This window comes from Myotis myotis, unplaced genomic scaffold (assembly GCF_014108235.1).
Source record: "Myotis myotis isolate mMyoMyo1 unplaced genomic scaffold, mMyoMyo1.p scaffold_m19_p_8, whole genome shotgun sequence".
Taxonomy (NCBI): domain Eukaryota; kingdom Metazoa; phylum Chordata; class Mammalia; order Chiroptera; family Vespertilionidae; genus Myotis; species Myotis myotis.
Window position 1 is genome coordinate 68,768,654 of NW_023416390.1, and position 17,696 is coordinate 68,786,349.

Genomic DNA, 17,696 nt, shown 5'->3' on the forward strand with positions numbered 1-17,696 from the left:
CATCTGTTAAGGACCGCTCACGAGTGTTCTCGTTTTTCACGCCCATGGAAAAAGGAGCGAATCTAGATACTTATGTAAATTTTGTTTGGTGCCTCTTCATAGAGGAAAATGTTTTACGCAGTACCATACGTTAAAAAAGTACTAGGAACTTTAATTGTTTAATTGTTTTTGTAAATAAAAATGTTATAATTATTGAAAAACAACACCTAAAGTGCATTATGATGATTTAAATAACGTGCAGTTTGCCCAAAACGTGTGGTCCCTGGCGTATGTCTTAGAGATTTCTATGCGGTACACAATGTGTTAACAGGCATAGTCCATAGAGTTGAAAGAAGTGTGTTATTGGTGAAGGAGAAGGAGCCAGCTGAGAGGAAAAGATTGGAGGTAGGGGAAAAGAAGAAAACTGATGAAGTAAGTTTTTAGAAAAGCCATGATGAATAGGACTGAGTGTACACATAGACAGATTAGCAATGGAAAAGAAGAGGGTCCATTATGAAATAAAAGGTAATGTGTTGTGAGTTAGGAAAATTTGTGTATGATAGAGTGGGTTCTTAGATTCAAGCAACAGCTAGTTTAAGTTGCAGACAGCTAGCTAGTTTAAGCAAAAAGGGAGAGGTTCCTCACTGCTTAACTTCCAGCAGTTCCAAGGAACCAACCTGTTAATAAGCTAAGAACAACACAAGTCAAGAGAAACACCCAGGTCTACTATTCTAGTGGAAAACTCCACTGTCGCTTGCTACTTGGAACTTATGATAGATACTAGGGATGACTTAATAGAGTATCCGCTTGATTGTCAGAAGAACAAAATGTCTTCCCAGGATCTGATCTCATTGTTAGGGGATTACCACCTTGATTTGCTCACTTCTTTCCAAGTCTTACGTGGATTTCTCTGGTTAGATGAACCTGGGTCCCCTGCTGAAGGCCTGATGCAGGTGCATCGGGGAAATGCAGTTTTCAGTGTTTGAGGCTCTGTAATACAGAAAGTTAGAGTTCATGCCAGAGAGGGGTGAGAGTAGAGGCTGGGTGATCTGGCTCTTGATCTCTCTCATGAGTTGTAGTCAAGATGTTATCCAGGGCAGTAGTCACCTGAATATCTGAGCAGCCTGGATGATTGCTTAAAACATGGCTCTCATATAATGCTGTTAAGTTGATTCTGGCTGTTTGGCAGGAGGCCACGTGGACCATGCCATAGGTCTATGCATATGTCCACATGACCTAACAGCTGGCTTCACCCAGAGAGAGTTATCTGAAAGAGAAGAGCAAGGGGTAGGTGCAGTATCTTTTAGGACCTAGCCTCAGAAGTCAGGCACCGTCACTTTCATGGCATTGTTTTTCCTTCAAACCAACCCTGATACAGTGAGAGAGGGGACTGCACAGGCATGAATTGCACGAGGTGAGGATTTAGGGGCCCTCTTGGAGACTGGTTCCCATGCCTCCCGCTTCCTCTCACCTTTGTTTGATAGCACACATTGATCAGATTTGTCTGTAGAAGCAAAAAACAAAATTCTTTTAATAGAATGGAACTTGCCAGGAATTTGGATAGAATGTGATTCTGTGTTAACTGTAAAGGGTACAGAGTGCGTCATATCCTTGGCCAGTTTATAAAAACAGAACAGAAATTCTGTTCTGTTATTTGTTCTTGGGCTTCTCTTCTAAAGGCAGAGCACGTATCATAAAGTCATGACTCAGCCCAGGTGTACGTATCTTGATGTTTGGAGATAATGAGGTTGTGATACTTTGTCCTCATTTCTGAACTGAAGAGGTTTGACTAGCTTTCCCAAGGGTCTTTTCTGTCTCAATTCGCTAAGATCCTGACTAACTTTGAGAACTGGAGTGAGCATCACTGTGATGTACTAGATAGATGGAGGCCATGCTCCCATGCCTCAGTCACATCATCTTGTTTACTTCCTCTATTTCATGTATCATAACTGAAATAATATTGCTGATATACTAATCTCCCTGCATCCTTCCTCCCCTCCCAGGAGCAAACGGTGTCTTGTTCTCTGCTGAATCCCCAGCACTGACTACAGTCCCTAGAAGCTGCTCATGAGGTTAACTATTTTTCTATAGAATACTAGAGGCCCAGTGCATGAATTCATGCACTGGTGGGGTCCCTCAGTCTGGCCTGTGCCCTCTCGCAATCCCAGATCCCCTCGAGGGATCAGGTCGAAACTGGCAGTCTGAAATTCCCTCAGGGGATGTAGTAGTGTGCAAAGCAGCAGGTGGCCAGGGAGGAGCCTGCCCTGTTCCGCTCATCCCACTGCCGCAGCTGCGCTCACCAGCCGTGAGTCCGGCTTCTGGCTAAGCAACACTCCTGCTGTGGGGGTGCACTGACCACCAGGGGCAGCTCCTGCATTGAGCATCTGCCCCCTGGTGGTCAATGTGTGTCATAGTGACCGGTTGACCGGTTGTTTCCGGTGGTTCTGGTTGTTCAGTCATAACAGTTGCTTAGGCTTTTATATATATAGATAATACATCAAGCATGTCAAACTCTCGGCCCGTGGGCTGCATGCCTCATTTATTTGGCCCGCATTAGCCTTTGAGTTTGACATGCTTGTACTATATCATTATTTCAAACAGGCCATCTCAGAAGGCCCCCTCGTCACTTGATTTATGTCTTCCTGGCCTTTTTCTCTCTCTTAACCTTTTTCAAAGATGACACTCAGGATTCTCCCTGTTGCTGTGAATGCTTTCCTGTCTTTTTCAGAGTTGGTGCCTGGAAGGTTCTCTGACCTGGTTCCTTTCTAATATGGGTTATTCTGAGTCTATGGCTACTGCTTAAAATAATTATTGTCAAAGGTGTGTTAGGTCATCCTGTGATTTGGTGCTATGTAAACTGTCTGGGAGCCACATTTCTTTTTGCTTTGCTGGGTCCTCCTCTTTGCTTGTCATAAAGGCTCCTTTTTGGCTGAGTTACTATGTTAGTTCTGACCTTGTCAATATTCATATTCTTAAGGGTTCTCTGACTTTAATATTTACAGAACAGGAAAGTCACAGTATCCACCCCTGGGTATATGGTAACATCTTTTCTCTTCACTGTGCACAACTGAGAATACAGGGCTGTGTAAGTTAAGTGATAGTTTAAAGCTGATAGAATGTTCTCCCAGAAAGTAATGTTTTTAAGGTATTTACCCCAGTTCTACAAGTATCTGTATACCCCCATTTTTCCCCTGGAGTGCAAACCCCAATCTTGGACTAATTATCCATATGCTTTTCAGCCTGCCTCTGAGATTTCAGGCTATCCTCAGCAAAGATTCTTGATAGTACTTTGGATTATGGACCTTTTTGCAAATCTGACAAACTATTGACCTTCTCTACAGAGAGATATCCATTTACACAAGCCCATACATTTTACACATATCATTCGGGAGCATATAGGCCATCCACGTACCACGGTTTAGAACCTCTACTCTGAATTATTATTATTTTTTTACATTATCATTGACTTGGGAAAATCCTTGATGACGGAAAAAAAGCTCTTATTAGTTAAGACTCAGAACATTTCTGTTTTGGGAGGTTCTTGTCCCATCTTGGAATACCCAGGACTCAGACTGCTGGATCACTCATGTGAGTGTTTGTGCGGGTCAGGACTCAGAATTCAGGCTGGGTTTATGTGGAAGATAACAACTTACCTGTGCCCTTCGTGATCTCACAGGTACCTCTGCACTAGCCAGGTTGGACATATGCAGAGAAAGGCACCAGTATATCTGGATCATCAGGTAAGCAAATGGGACTTCACTTTCATTTCTCCATCTGTCCAGGCCTCTCTGGCAGTCTGTGGTTATTCCCTCTCATTCATCCCTCACTTCCGTGCAGGTCAGGAAGATGGTAAATTTTTCTAAAGAGAAGGAAGCAGCTTTTCTTAAGTTTTACCAGGTTACTTCCTGTGCTGCTTGAAATCAGACTTTTTTTTATTTTTATTTGATCTCATTATTTCATATAGTCACATTTCCATTGTAGATAAAAATTCCCCGCTCTTCTTTTTTTATGTCTATACTTTGGAGAGTTGTGGACAGCTCTCATATTGTTCCTTGGTTGTCAGCCAAGTTACACACATTTAACTCCTTTCATCTTTCTTTCTAATTCAGTCTCTTGGCTGCCTTTTATAGATTCCCCCCATTTCAATCTGCATCATTAATAAACAGAAAAAACAGGCTATCGGCTACCTTCTTCTATACCTTTCATTCTTTTTGCTCCCTAGTTTTGCCTCATATTCCTTGTTGAACTAAAGCCAACCAGACATCATTCTCTGGACCACTTTGGCAATCCATGAATGCCTCGCCTACAACTACCAGTGTCCCACGTGGTCATAGCATCAGCAGTGTATCCTAGAGGAAAGAAAGGAACTGTAAAAGGAGAACAGTGAGAGCAAAATCATGCATTCTTTGATTATATGTTAGATTTACCCTTGCCACCCAGAGTAAGGCATTGCACTTTTACCACACATTTTGTCCTCCCAAAGTGTTGTGCAGGGGCACTAATTTGCATAACAACAGAAGCATGTACATTGTTTGAAATTTGGCCACTAGTCTCTCTTGGTTTCTTCCTCTCTCTCCTTCCCCTATCGCTTTTCCCAACACGGATGTGACTTGCTATTTAGAATCTGTGGCCATGAACAAAACTGGGCAGGGGACCATCTTGTCAGAAATTAGATAAGCTCCGGTGATAAACGCTCCATGCCTCCATGTGGAACATCTGAGGCAAGTAGTGTAGTTCTTGCTGTTCTTTTAACAGGGGATTCCGTGGAGATGTGCAGGAGGAAGAGACTCGTAGGCCTTTGGTGCTTTTCATGAACGCTGTATTACAGTGGTTCTCAACCTTCTGGCCCTTTAAATACAGTTCCTCATGTTGTGACACAACCATAAAATTATTTTCGTTGCTACTTCATAAGTGTAATGTTGCTACTGTTATGAATCGTAATGTAAATATCTGATACGCAGGATGGTCTTAGGCGACCCCTGTGAAAGGGTCGTTGGACCCCCAAAGGGGTTTCGACGCACAGGTTGAGAACCACCGCTCTAGGAGGTAATGGCTTATTGCTGTTTTAGTCACCAGATTCAGGGAGTGTATTTAGGTGAAGTCTGCAACAGCACACACTTGGCTTTCTCATTTGTGTTAGCTTTGACTCTAGTACAGAATTGAATAGGAGACAAGAGACGGTTTTCCTGTTTGTGTCTGTGGCAACTTTGTAGATGATTTGTGGTTTAATCCTTTAAACATTTTTGATCATTTATCACCTCTTTCCTTGTAAAGGCATCAAATATTCAGATTCTAATGTTATAATCTTTTAATCAGGTTATTTCATCCTGGAGAAATCAGGGTAAGAATAGCAGCTGACATAGTTGTCTCTGAATAGTGAGTGACCTATAATTATAATACTTATATTAGTTCTTTTTTTTTGGGGGGGGCAGATTTTATAATATTAGAATTTAAGTAAGATTATATGATTATAAATCATGTATTTCTTGGTCTCTAGCCTCTTAAACCTGTACATATGTGACTTGGACCCCTTTTAAGTCTGATTTGTTCAAATGTTAATCTCTCACATGGCTTTGAAACTGTTGACAATATTGTACTCACACTAATTTTTTTAGGCTATTGATCCATTCTTCAGCATAACTTTTGTTTCTTGGATCTTTTCAAAACCTGTCAAAGAAACCAAAATGCTAACCTAACTTTAAAGGGGCAAAAAAGTCCCCCCTCCACTATTATTCTTTGTTTTCTACATGCATCAAAGTGACAATCCCACACTGCCTCGATGGAGGGAGCCTAGCACAGAAAGAAAAACCAGCCTGGCACTGTTCTAGGATGGCAGCCAACGTGTTTTGTGTAGCTTGGTTCTGGCGGTGGTTTTCATTCGGCAGAGGTCTCCCCTTCCAGCGTCACCGGAGGCAGGCATGCCGCCTTCCTTCTTCCTACCGGTACCATTTCTTCCCCCTTGCCTTCCTCTTTCTTCACAAAGACCACCATCATGAACACAATGGAATCATCATTCTCCTGCCGACCTCCACAGTTAGTGAGTGGCATTGTTCCTTACAGAAGCCTGTGCTAGGTTTGCCTTTTCCAGCTCTCAGAGATTTCCTTCACACTTGCATTTTTGCCACAGTTTTCAGCAAACCCTTCTAACTTTGGTCATTCTGACATAGTAATTTTGCTTGAGTGGAATCCTATCTTGCTTCACAGCTTAGTTGTTGAACAGAAACTCCTGAATGATCATTCCTTGTATTGTGTGGATTTTAATGCCAAGCTATCTCTTCTTGAGACCAAAATGTCTGCCATCATTTTCTATTTCTGTCTAAAATTCAGGGTAGTTTATCTTTTACAAATTGAATACTCACCTTTAGAATGCCTGATAACTGATGCTAGATAACCAGATAAACTTCCATGAAAAATAAGGATGTGCATAACAATTTTTTAAAAATCAAATGCAAGATAAAACACAGAAGTATTTTTAGCTTTCCCAATAATAGCTTCCTCTAAATGATAGTTAGTGACCTACTATTACAAGGTGCGTGGAAATGTAGCATTATGATTTTAGGTGATGATTTGCGCAGGAAACTGAATTTTCACTATGAGCAAGCATTCTATGAAATTTCATAGAATGTTCCTCAAAATGTAAATGTTTTCTGTTGTATTAAGCAAAAATAAATGATTTATTTTCAAGTGATCTATTTTAAAAATTAGTGTTTTACCATCAAGATAAGAATAATTAAATAGGCAGAATATGTTTTCTTAGGAGGAGATTGATATTATTTTGACTGACATATTTTTAAAATTTGTCAATGATTTTGGGAGGAAAAACTCATGTATTTTTGTAGCAGTGCAACAAATGTGATTGAAAAGAAAGCAAATAGTACTTTATGTTAGACTTATTAATGTAAAACACTTTTATATGCCATATATACTGGGAAATACTATATCTATATAGTACGTGAACATAAACTTATGCAATTTAACAGTTGCTTTTCCAGAGATTTATTTTTAATTTAGAAAATGCTTTAAGATCCTTAAAGGGTTTTTAAAACAGGTATATCAGATGTATGCATTAAATAAACTCACCTGTTATTTTCTCTCATTCTCAAGACAGATTCAGCAACATATTGGCTTATTAGTTTAACAAAACAAACAAATTGCTTTGTATATGATGCACCTGTAATAAATGCTGCACTTCCCCATTCCCCAGTGACTTTTTCTGTAGCGCAGCTGAAATGACTCTAGGTGAGATCCCTTTAAGTTACATCAATTAAATCTTTAGGTCAACATTTTAAGTTTCAGAATTATAATATGTTTTAGAAGGAATGCCAGTGAAACTGTTTTTTTCTTTTTTCTTGGTGCAGTTAAGTGCATGACTGTCTTGAATCCTCTGTACCAAGGTCTGATAATATTAGTATTGGTGGTTAAAGATAATACAGACCAAAAACTCTTTCATCCTTTATGTTCACATAAGTAGAATAATGTTTATTTTATATTAAGTACTATTTATTTATTATAAATACATTTTCTCCAGTGGTATAATTTTTATTTGCAGGGAAGCTCTTTATCTTTTCTGTGGCAGGAATATATCTTTCAGTGACTTAGGGATTTCAGCATGAATTTTCCTATTTATTTGTTTATTCTAATTATACACAGAGGCATTGTAGAAATATATTGAAGACCTGTAATGTTTGAGCAGTTTTTTTGTAAATATTATTGAGTTTTTCATTTTTGTATGTAATAAATTCTACAATTTTGTTTAATTCTGTACACATATCAAAGTAATTATATTGTTATAGTTTGATATTATACAATAGGATTTATGATACAGTCACTTAATCACTATATTTGTAGAAACATGGAAAAGTAAATTTATTAAGGGCCGACAGCAAAGTTGGATAAATACTAAATTTATTCTATTAACTAGGATTTTATTTTGTTACATTACCTATCATGTTTATAATTATAACTAATATTTTAACTAATATGTAATTTTATTTCAATATCAGTACATATTTAAAACATTCCTGGTTAGGTGATTTGAGTATCTTGTTTGATATCGAATATTGGTAACATAATAACAAATAGTGATTTCTAAGTTTCTGTGGTCAAAACTATTAGTAATCCCCTCTCACACATATGGTACACACTTCAGTGTTAAAATTCCATAGACAGTATTGCATGAAAGGTGTATGTTTGATTCCCCCCTCCCATTTTTGATTCATTTTAATTTCCCCTGCCTGACATCTATATTATCATTCTGTAGAATGCTTTCACAAATATTTCATATGTTTTCTGTGGCATCTCACACTGCTCACTTTTTATCCATAGTACCATACGAGTTCCTCCTTTTCAGGTTTACGCTGCATATTTTAAGCTGCTGAGAGTGTAAGTTGATTGCAAGGTACAGTGACATTTAGCTTTTTGAGCTAGTCTCCTTTTCAGCATGAGAGCAGGTTTCCCCCGCACTCTCCTAAATCTTGTATTTCCCAGTAAAACAGCCTTACTAACACCAAACAAAGAGATTCAGAGATTTGGCTACAGCAGCAAGAGAAATGCATCAAAAAGTGGCTACTACAATACCATTTTATTAATGAGTGATCTACATTGGTTCCAGCTGTGTCCATGTGATTAGGCCTTCACCAGGCAACAATGGGTATTTCCCTATTGCTTTTATTTGATTTCCAAGAATGTGTCATCTGTTACATCAGCTCCTGCCAATATGCCCCTTGTAAAAGTATTTTGGTTTTTTTTCCCTTCCAAATTTCTGAAGCATAAGTTGAATACCCACACACATCCCTGCCGAAATATTGTTTTTAGTGAATAGTGGCCTAGGTTTGTATGCCTGGTGTTGCAGAATATAAATTAAAGTAAATGTTTATTAAGTTTATCGGTAAATTTTCGGTTGCCTGGTAATGCTAAAGATAGACTATTTTCACTTTTACGTTTCCATCTTAATATTTTATTACAGTGGTACAATGTGTTATAGAGGTGGACGAGCTTGCAGACTGAAATGGGGATCGTCCAGATTGTTCCCTTCCCTGGACCATATGGTATAGTTCTAAAAGCTTTCTGTACGCTGTCTGTTCAGCTTATTGTAAACTCAATCTTTAGTGCACCTAAAAAGATAACCAGACAAAAATGGGCCTGAGAAAAAGGACTTCATAGCATGTAAGGGCCCTAGAAATATGTGTTTGAAAGGAGATAACTGCAGATGAAATTGAAGTTGAGATGATATAAACAAAGGAGCCTTGTCATTCTCTGAATATTCTTTCGAGTTCCTATGGATTATTGTAGGGTGTCTTTGAATACTGGTTTTAAAATGAGGGCATTTATGTTATCTAACTATACTTATTATCCTTCTTTATCCCATTCTGTCAGTCTCATGGATAAGAGAGTGTGGCATTTGTCTAGTTCACAGAGGAAGCCTCTACCTATGAACAATGCCAAGGAATATATAAACCCCAGGTTTTATGAATATAGGACTTTTTTTTATTTTTTTACTGATTTCAGTGAGAATTTAGGGCTGGGACTTTCAATAATTTCACCCCTTTAGCCCCTATTCACACTCAAAGATGGTTGAAAATTTTCTAATTCTATTCCCCCTTTGCTCCCCCCCCCCACTAATTATGGTTCCATAATTCTATTTTAGAAAAATAAGCAAAGAAATTGTTTATTCCATGTGCTGATTGTCTTTAAGAAGTGAGATTGGGAGTGATTTCTTCTCTCACTCTCCTTCTCTCCAAAGTAAGACACTGTTAGGGTGAGCAGTAGACATTGCCCATTGCTTTTCTGGCACAAGAGATTTGAAGCTGAAATGCTACCAAATGAAAAATGAAAAAAAAAGGAGAGCCTGTAAAGAATACGTTTCTTTACTCTGTCATTACCCTGAACCACTGAAAGTGCAACTGAGAGGAACTCAAATGTTATTGGAATGTGTAATTTTCCTCTGAATGGCCACAGTGAAATATATTTGAACAAAAAGGCAGAAAAAGTAGATGTGGCGTAGGGAGTTGATGGTGATTGAAATTAATGAATCTTTTCAGCACTGTACGGTAGAAACTATCCCAAGAATCCTACACATTCAAAATATGTCCAACAGAAACTTATATAAAGAAACATTATTACTTTAGGGAGTTTACTAGAGATAGGTGGGATATTATAATAATTTAATAATGCTAGTGGTGAATTGGACGCTATATATTTGTTGGCTATATATTTTTTAATTCTGAAAAATTTTCATAAGCAGAATTGCTAATTCCAAGTTGGGGGAGTCTTTCTATTAAAAAATATTGTTATCTTGGGGTTCTTCATTTATTATACAGCTGCTTTATAAAGTGCTCACAAAACTGAAAAAACATTTATACTTTCAAATAAGCTGGTTTTTTCCTTTCTTTCCTCTTTCCATTCTGTTTTCTTACCCCGTTTTTTCCAAAGTTCAGCTATTTATTTGTATGTTATATTACATATATGAATTATCTATGCCAATGCCATACTATAAAAATGTTATTTTATAGGTTTGGCTGATTGAAGGTTTCAGTTAGGAAAAGAAATAAAAGTCTTATAATGACTATGCAAGAAATGGGTTTCCACAGAGAAATTGGAACATGTTTATTGAAGTAATCTAGATGACTGAAAATTGTAGGATAATTGTGGACATGAAAATTCAAAATTGTTTTTATTTCTTCTGGCTAAAAAAGACTGCATTACAGCCTACATCAAAGAAGGAAGAGACATGGCTAGTGTAACTCAAAGATCTCCTCTTCTCAGTAGCTTTCCTTTAATGGTAAAAATGCCTCTGGCTCCAAGTAGAAAATCTACTATGACTTAAATGAGTAAGGGTTTTATTGTTTCATGTCAGAAGAAACCCGGAGGCAGTTAGTTTACAGGTAACTGATGCCTTCAGAGATCCAGGTAACAGCATCCTTCTCCACCATCCTTAGCATATAACTTTTGCTTCCTAATTCACAGATGACTTTTTTTTTTTTGTCCCTGTAGAAAGTGTGTTTATTTTGTAGCAGGAAGAAGGGAACTTACAAACCTTTCTTCATGGGGAGCTTTCTCTTTTTCTTTCAAAAGGGATGCCTGCTCAGTGGACTTCCACCTACATCTCATTGGCCAAAGTGTGTCACATCACTTTCTCTAGGAGATAAAAACCGCTTTCACTTTCCAGCCTCTATTTTGGAGGAAGGCGAGGAGAAGGAGAATTGGAATGAGGGTTGAGTGAGCCATCCTATCTGCTATCCTTCCTCAATTATTTTGCATACTTAGTTGCTTGGACCTTGGAACTTTGGGGATACTTGGTTTATATAGTTACTTGCTCTTGGTTCCCTTTTGATGCCCAATAGATATGTTTTGGTATTGTAGTGTTATGTTTCTATGTCTGAGGACAGAAACTGTAATTATGTCATCTTTACACTTAGCACAGTGCTTACATTTAGCCCTCAATAATTACTTGTTGAATGAATGAATGGATAAGTGAATATTAAGAAATACATTTGTTAATATGATTGGCATTTGTATATGTAAAGGATACAGTAATATTTTTAATTCGTGAGGGGCTATGGACTAATTTTTTAAAAATATATTTTATTGATTTTTTTACAGAGAAGAAGGGAGAGGGATAGAGAGTTAGAAACATCGATGAGAGAGAAACATCAATCAGCTGCCCCCTGCACACTCCCTACTGGGGATGTGCCCACAGCCAAGGTACATGCCCTTGACCGGAATCGAACCTGGGACCTTTGAGTCCGCAGGCTGACGCTCTATCCACTGAGCCAAACCGGTTAGAACTAATTTTATAGAATTGTTTGTTATTGTTAAGAGGGCATCAATGTAAAGATGTCAAAGTTGCTTTGAGTGGAAAATATTCAATTATAAAAGTTAAAGGAAAATCCTCAAAATGAATTAGTACCAATGCTTTTGTTAGAGTATGTTATCCCATGAGTAAATAAAACTATATTTCTTTTAAACTCTATGGGAAGACAATTGTTTAAACAAGGATATTGTAGTAGTCACATATTAATATATCAGGGTTTTTTTTTTTTAAAAAATAAGCAACTTGAATTTATTCATAAGGCAAACAGGTCATTTGATAATTTATATTATTGATGTTGATTTACAAGAAGGAATTATTATGTCCTTGAAAGCCTCATGAGTAAGGGCACAATAAATCAGATTTTATCTTAGATGACATTTTGGTTATATTATTTTTTTAATTCTTAGCGTGACAGTGTCATATTTTTTTTAATACACATGCACATGGTTGGTTACATAGAAGAGAAAGCATCTCTGAAAGAAACCCTAAGAATTCATCTTTACATCTGCTTGCTTTGCCCTAAACTGTCTTAAAATAAAGCAGGTTGCCTCTTTCAAAATCTTCAGAAGAAATGGGTCACAGTGTAACTTGGTAGTGAATCGGTGCCTCACAAGTCCTCCAATGACTAACCTGAACTCCTTTTGTTGTATTTCCATGCTGATTCTGTAATTTTGACCCCAGCGGACAAAGCAAACAACTATCCGCTATAACCCATACAACACCTCTATATGACACCATTTTAATAAATTCCTCCCTTTTCATTCATGATGGCAGAGTAGCTGGTACCTTAATTACTAAAACAACCTGTGCATGGATAGAACTTATCTCAGTGCAGGGAATGTATTCAATTATCTGGAACTCAAATTTTCTATCTGAGCAGTTTATAGTCAGTGAAAATAAAGGAAGCCCTTTTAACATTCAGAAGCAGTCGTGGGAGAGAGTTCCTACATAATCCCAATTTAGGCAAGCTAAGTTTCCTACTTTTAGACTCAGAGTCGGGTATCGACAGTCAGTCCGTTTTGGCCCTTATAAGCTGTTCTTTTGGTCATACTTTAGGAAGCAATAATTTATAGGTCAACACTTTGCACTTAAAAATATTGCATGTAAAAATTCAGCCCTTTCTCTGTTTTCACCTTTGTGTTCTCAGCGATCAGTGTAACATCTGGCACTTAGTAAATATTTGTTAAATGAATTGTCTTAGTATCCCTTGGAAATGCTTGCTGATAAAGGTAGCTTTATGCCTTGCCTTTCCCTATTCCTCTTTATTTTTTTTATGCTGCCCAGTAGCACTCAGAGCAGGGATTCTCAAACTTTTTAAACAGGGGGCCAGTTCAATGTCCCTCAGACCGCTGGAGGGCCGGACTATAGTTTAAAAAAAAACTATGAACAAATTCCTATGCACACTGCACATATCTTATTTTGAAGTAAAAAAAAAACAAAACAGGAACAAATACAATATTTGTATTTGCATGTGGCCTGTGGGCTGTAGTTTGAGGACCCCTGACTCAGAGTTTACTTTTTGTTGTCTTTACCTTCTCATTGAATGATACCTGCAGTGATTTAGACCTTAGGTGACTAGGTGAATGCAGAGGTGATGCCTGGACAATTAATTCACTTTTTGATGCTGCTGTAATTTTCAATCCAGGAATACCTATTTTATCCCCTCCTTCATAAGGTGAGGATTTACTGCAGCCCACTGACCAAAATTCAGAATAGATTAAGTGAATGCCTGTTGTGTGCGAGGTACTTTGCTGGTTATAAATAGATAGACACATGCATTGTGCACACACTTTGCTGCCACAGAACTGAAATCTGGTTGGGAAGATACACATATGCATTATGTCACTATAGCATAGGTGGGATTGAGGCCACTGCTCTAATTGAGGTATGAAGGAGGAATTACTTCTGATTGGCAGAAGATGGGTGAGCATTTGATGTAAGCCTTCATGGATGAGATGGAATTTGAATGGAGTCTTGAACTATACATAGAAATGTGACAGGTGGTAAAGGTGAAAGGATTCCAGGAAGAACAAACAGTCCTAGCTGCTTGGAGGTGGGGATGCGCATGGACTGTTTGAAAAAGGTCAAGGAGTCTATTGTGTGGAATAGGGATGTATCTATGAGAGTGATGGGAACTGAGGCAAAGAAAGAGCTTGGAACCAAACCATAAGAGGTCTTCTTTCTTAAGTAATTCTCTCTTTCTCCTGAGGAAACAAACCTAGTTTTGAGTAGAGGACTGACACAAAGATACCTGTAGGTTTCAGAGGAAAAATGGAAGACATGAAATGTCATTCAGGTTGAAGATGATGAGGAAGGCTGGGACCAGGAGGGTTGGGGTGGGTTGGCACCAGAGGCTTGGCGTGGGTCAGCTAAAAGCCCTGTGCGCTGTTGAATTGTTCAGAGTTATGCAGCCGTGTCTTTGCTCCCAATGGAGGTCACGTTCCAGTGTTGAGCCTTCTTTCCACCTACATCATTTTGGAAGACTTCGGGCCACGCCTCCCTCCCCCACACCTGGGAAATAAAGTATGTGAGCCTGAATTCTGCAAGAAAGCAAAAGAAGAGGGTTGACTGATTGCTGAGTGAGCCAAGAGTCTCCGCACATCTCTTCAGCTCGCCTTTGTAGTTGGAATTTTGGCTCTCTGTCCTTCCTGGACTCCGGGTTCATCTCTCTGAAGTAGAACTCGCTATTGGTCGCTCTTTGAGACCCAGCTCAAATGTTTTATAACATTTATCACTCTGTATTGTAATTTTATCCAGGCCTGAGGCCAGAAACTATATGTGGGTCATCTTCATATCACAAAACACTCAGCATGATTTTTTAGAATGTAATCATTCAATAAATGCTTGTTGAATAAAGCGAATTTGTTTAGGCTCTGCAGTCGCAAAGACCTTCCTACTCTCTGCACATGCCAAAGCGTGTTCCATCTCCGGGTCTTGCTCTGCCTCCTGCCTGGAAGGTTTAGATCCAGATCTGCATTGCCCACTCCCTCACGTCCTCTGGTTTTTGTGTAGATGTCCTATCATCAGCTAGGTGCTCTCTGATAACCCTAACTAAAATACCGCCCTTCCCCAATCCCAGTTCTCAGCGACCCTTACTCTCCATTACCCTGTGTTATTGTTTTTTATAGCACCTGCCATCATCTGATGTACAGTTACTCGATGATTGTCTTTTTACTCCAATTAGAAAGACATTCCTGCGGTAACAGGGACATTTGTTTTGTTGCCGGATTTATCTGCAAGCACCTGGAACAACCATGGGCACATAGTAGGCACAAGAAATATTTACTAAATGAATGGTCAAAATCAGACTAAAAAGGATAATAAACATGCATCTGCATGTTTGTTTATAGGTTTATGCAAGCGATGTCGTTGTTATAACTTTTCTGACGTTAATATCAAACTGTATTGCTCTCAGAAAAATAAAAACAAATTCTATTTTCTATAGATTGCACTGTGAAATCTAATTGTGGATTAGTATTTGTTTTAAAAATATTTGAATGCCAAGCATATCCAGTAAGAAAACACTTTTATTATCCATGCCAGCTTAATTTTTAGGGCAGTGAAATGGAAGAGTGTCATTTCAGCAAGCAACTTATTTTCATTAGTGAGAATGGAATATTTTGAATATTCTAATTGATTTTTGAGGATGACTTTACAAGAAAATAATGATTATTTTTTTGTACAGTGGATATTTGCCTTTAAAACAGAAGGAAACTAGAAACAGGCATGGAAAATAAATTTTCAGAAAGGTGGGAGCTAATAACTGACTTTTGATCAACGCTGGGAGGAGGGTCAGTCAGTAAAAATTGGGTAAAAAATTGGGATATGGAAAACTTTAAAGATCTGATTTTCAAAATCATTTTATATGTATATTTAAAGTTTGCAAAGAGATCATAGACTGTTTATCATGAGCTCAAGCTTCTCTTTCATTGTATTTTACTGCAAATTCACTTGGATATTTCTCTAGAAATGTTAAGTCTGTGATTTGGCAGTAAAAAAGTTGGTTATTAAATCAATATTATTATATGGCTTTTAGTGGCATAAGAATTCCTTTTTGGAAACCCATAAAAACTCATTTTTTTCCACCGTAAATTTTGTCACTTTCTCATAAGGTCAGAGGGCTAATGTTGGGGGTGATCTGCTCTGGGAGAGAGTCAACAAAGTGGTAATAAAGTTAAGAAATTCTACAAGGCGCTTTCTGAAGATTAGAGTTTCCTTTTCGTACCAACTTCACGCAAATTTTAAAATACATTACGTTATATATTGATAGGTACATTGTTTAAAAAGAGATGAAATGATAAGCTAGTCTCTAATGTTTGTATTTACATAGTTCACATTTTCATGACTATTTTTATGTTTTCTGTATACTTTTAGTGGTAGGTTGTTTTTCCTAGATTTGTAAGTTAAGTTTTTCAGTGTAGGTGACTTTAAAAATGAAATGCTTATGTTAGAAAATAATACCAGGAATAATAGTGTTAGTTTTTATTACTTGAAAATGAAACATGGTGTTTAAATGGTGAAAGTATTAGAATCTGGAGGTTTCATTTTACAAATATTTCACTACCAAGCCTGAGTTGCCACTGGGTTAATATTTATTGAGCATTCATTCACCTATTGCATGTATATAAATGTAGGGAAAATCTGAGTGGTTATAAGAGAAGGCAGTCTTTTAAAATTGCAAGACTGTGTTTCTATTAGTTGAATATCCAATCAGTCCTTTTCTTTTTTTCCTTTATTTTTTTTTAACATGTGTAACACATATGGATGATTATGCAATAACATTTTCCTGCTTTCTTAATACAGACACTTAGGAAATTAAGTGTGAAACTGGGAGTTCTCTTCAATTTTATTCACTTTAATTAAATATTTTCTCTTATTTCAAGAGCCATACCTAATTATTAAAGACACAAATTAATCTTGACATTTTACTTGAACTTTAAAACTTTTGGTTTGCACTAGGTTTTCCCATATTCCTATTCAAAACTATAAGTACCAGAATAGTATTTTAGTTTCTAAAACACTCGGTCAAAGTACAACTCCAGATTTCTTATCTATAATAATAAAAACGTAATATGCTAATTAGACTGGATGTCCTTAAGGACGACCTTCTGGACGAAGCCAGGGCTGCGAGGGAAGCCCGGGTCCTGGGTGTCAGAGGGCCGGGTGTCGGCAGCCGGGGGAAGGAAGGCCTACTCTTGCACAATTTTCGTGCATTGGGCATCTGGTATATGAATAAAGACCTTGATCTGTTTGTAATTATTTAATAATTCAAGTACATTTTAAAATTAATTGAGTATTTTATTTTATGCTTTTTACAAAGTTACTTACAAAACCAAATTATAGTGTTTGTAAGTAGCTATAGCTCCATTAGTTTAACCCTTGCTGATTAGCTTTTTAATAAATTTCTTGATAGCAATAGTAGTTAGAATAATTTGAGAACTATTTGCAAGCTCCTGGAGGGGAATGAGCCTTCAGTAATTGGCTTATTTCAAACAATTTGGCCTCCTTCCCTAAAGTTAAGAAAAATTTATAGTTTCTTTTAATTGCAAGTTGAGACATTCAATGAAGATAACATGAAGAATTAAATGAAGCACAAAGAGAAAAACAGAATCACTCATAATTCCACCATCAAAGATTACATGTACCTGTGTGTATGTGCACTCTCACCTTTATTCATTTCATCATGTTTTTATATATATATTTATCTCATTCATTCATGCAATATGAAACATTTCCCATGCCAATCAATATTCTTCACTATGATTTTTGATCATAGTCTTTTAATCACAAGGGATCCTTTTTTGTTGGATATTTTGATTTTCAGTTATGGGCAAATATTTCAATAAAGATTCTTGACAATTTTCAGGGTTAATTACTAGAAGTAGTGTTGTTGCATCAAAGGACA

General features: G+C 37.4%; 1 protein-coding gene across 4 annotated transcripts in view; it reads left to right on the plus strand.

Moving 5' to 3' along the window:
• The window catches only part of GTDC1 (glycosyltransferase like domain containing 1), a 313,164-nt gene that overhangs the window by 30,159 nt on the left and 265,309 nt on the right, over positions 1-17,696 (plus strand). For 2 of the 4 annotated variants that reach the window (XM_036320156.1, XM_036320159.1), the window contains exons 1-2: positions 3,656-3,719; positions 8,945-9,026. The exons of 1 other annotated variant lie outside the window; for it this stretch is intronic. In XM_036320156.1, the coding sequence (XP_036176049.1) occupies positions 8,987-9,026 (40 nt within the window). In that variant the 5' untranslated portion in view covers positions 3,656-3,719; positions 8,945-8,986. Of the gene's footprint in view, positions 1-3,655; positions 3,720-8,944; positions 9,027-17,696 lie in introns of those variants that run through there. One more of the 4 variants, XM_036320157.1, reaches the window with a different exon arrangement.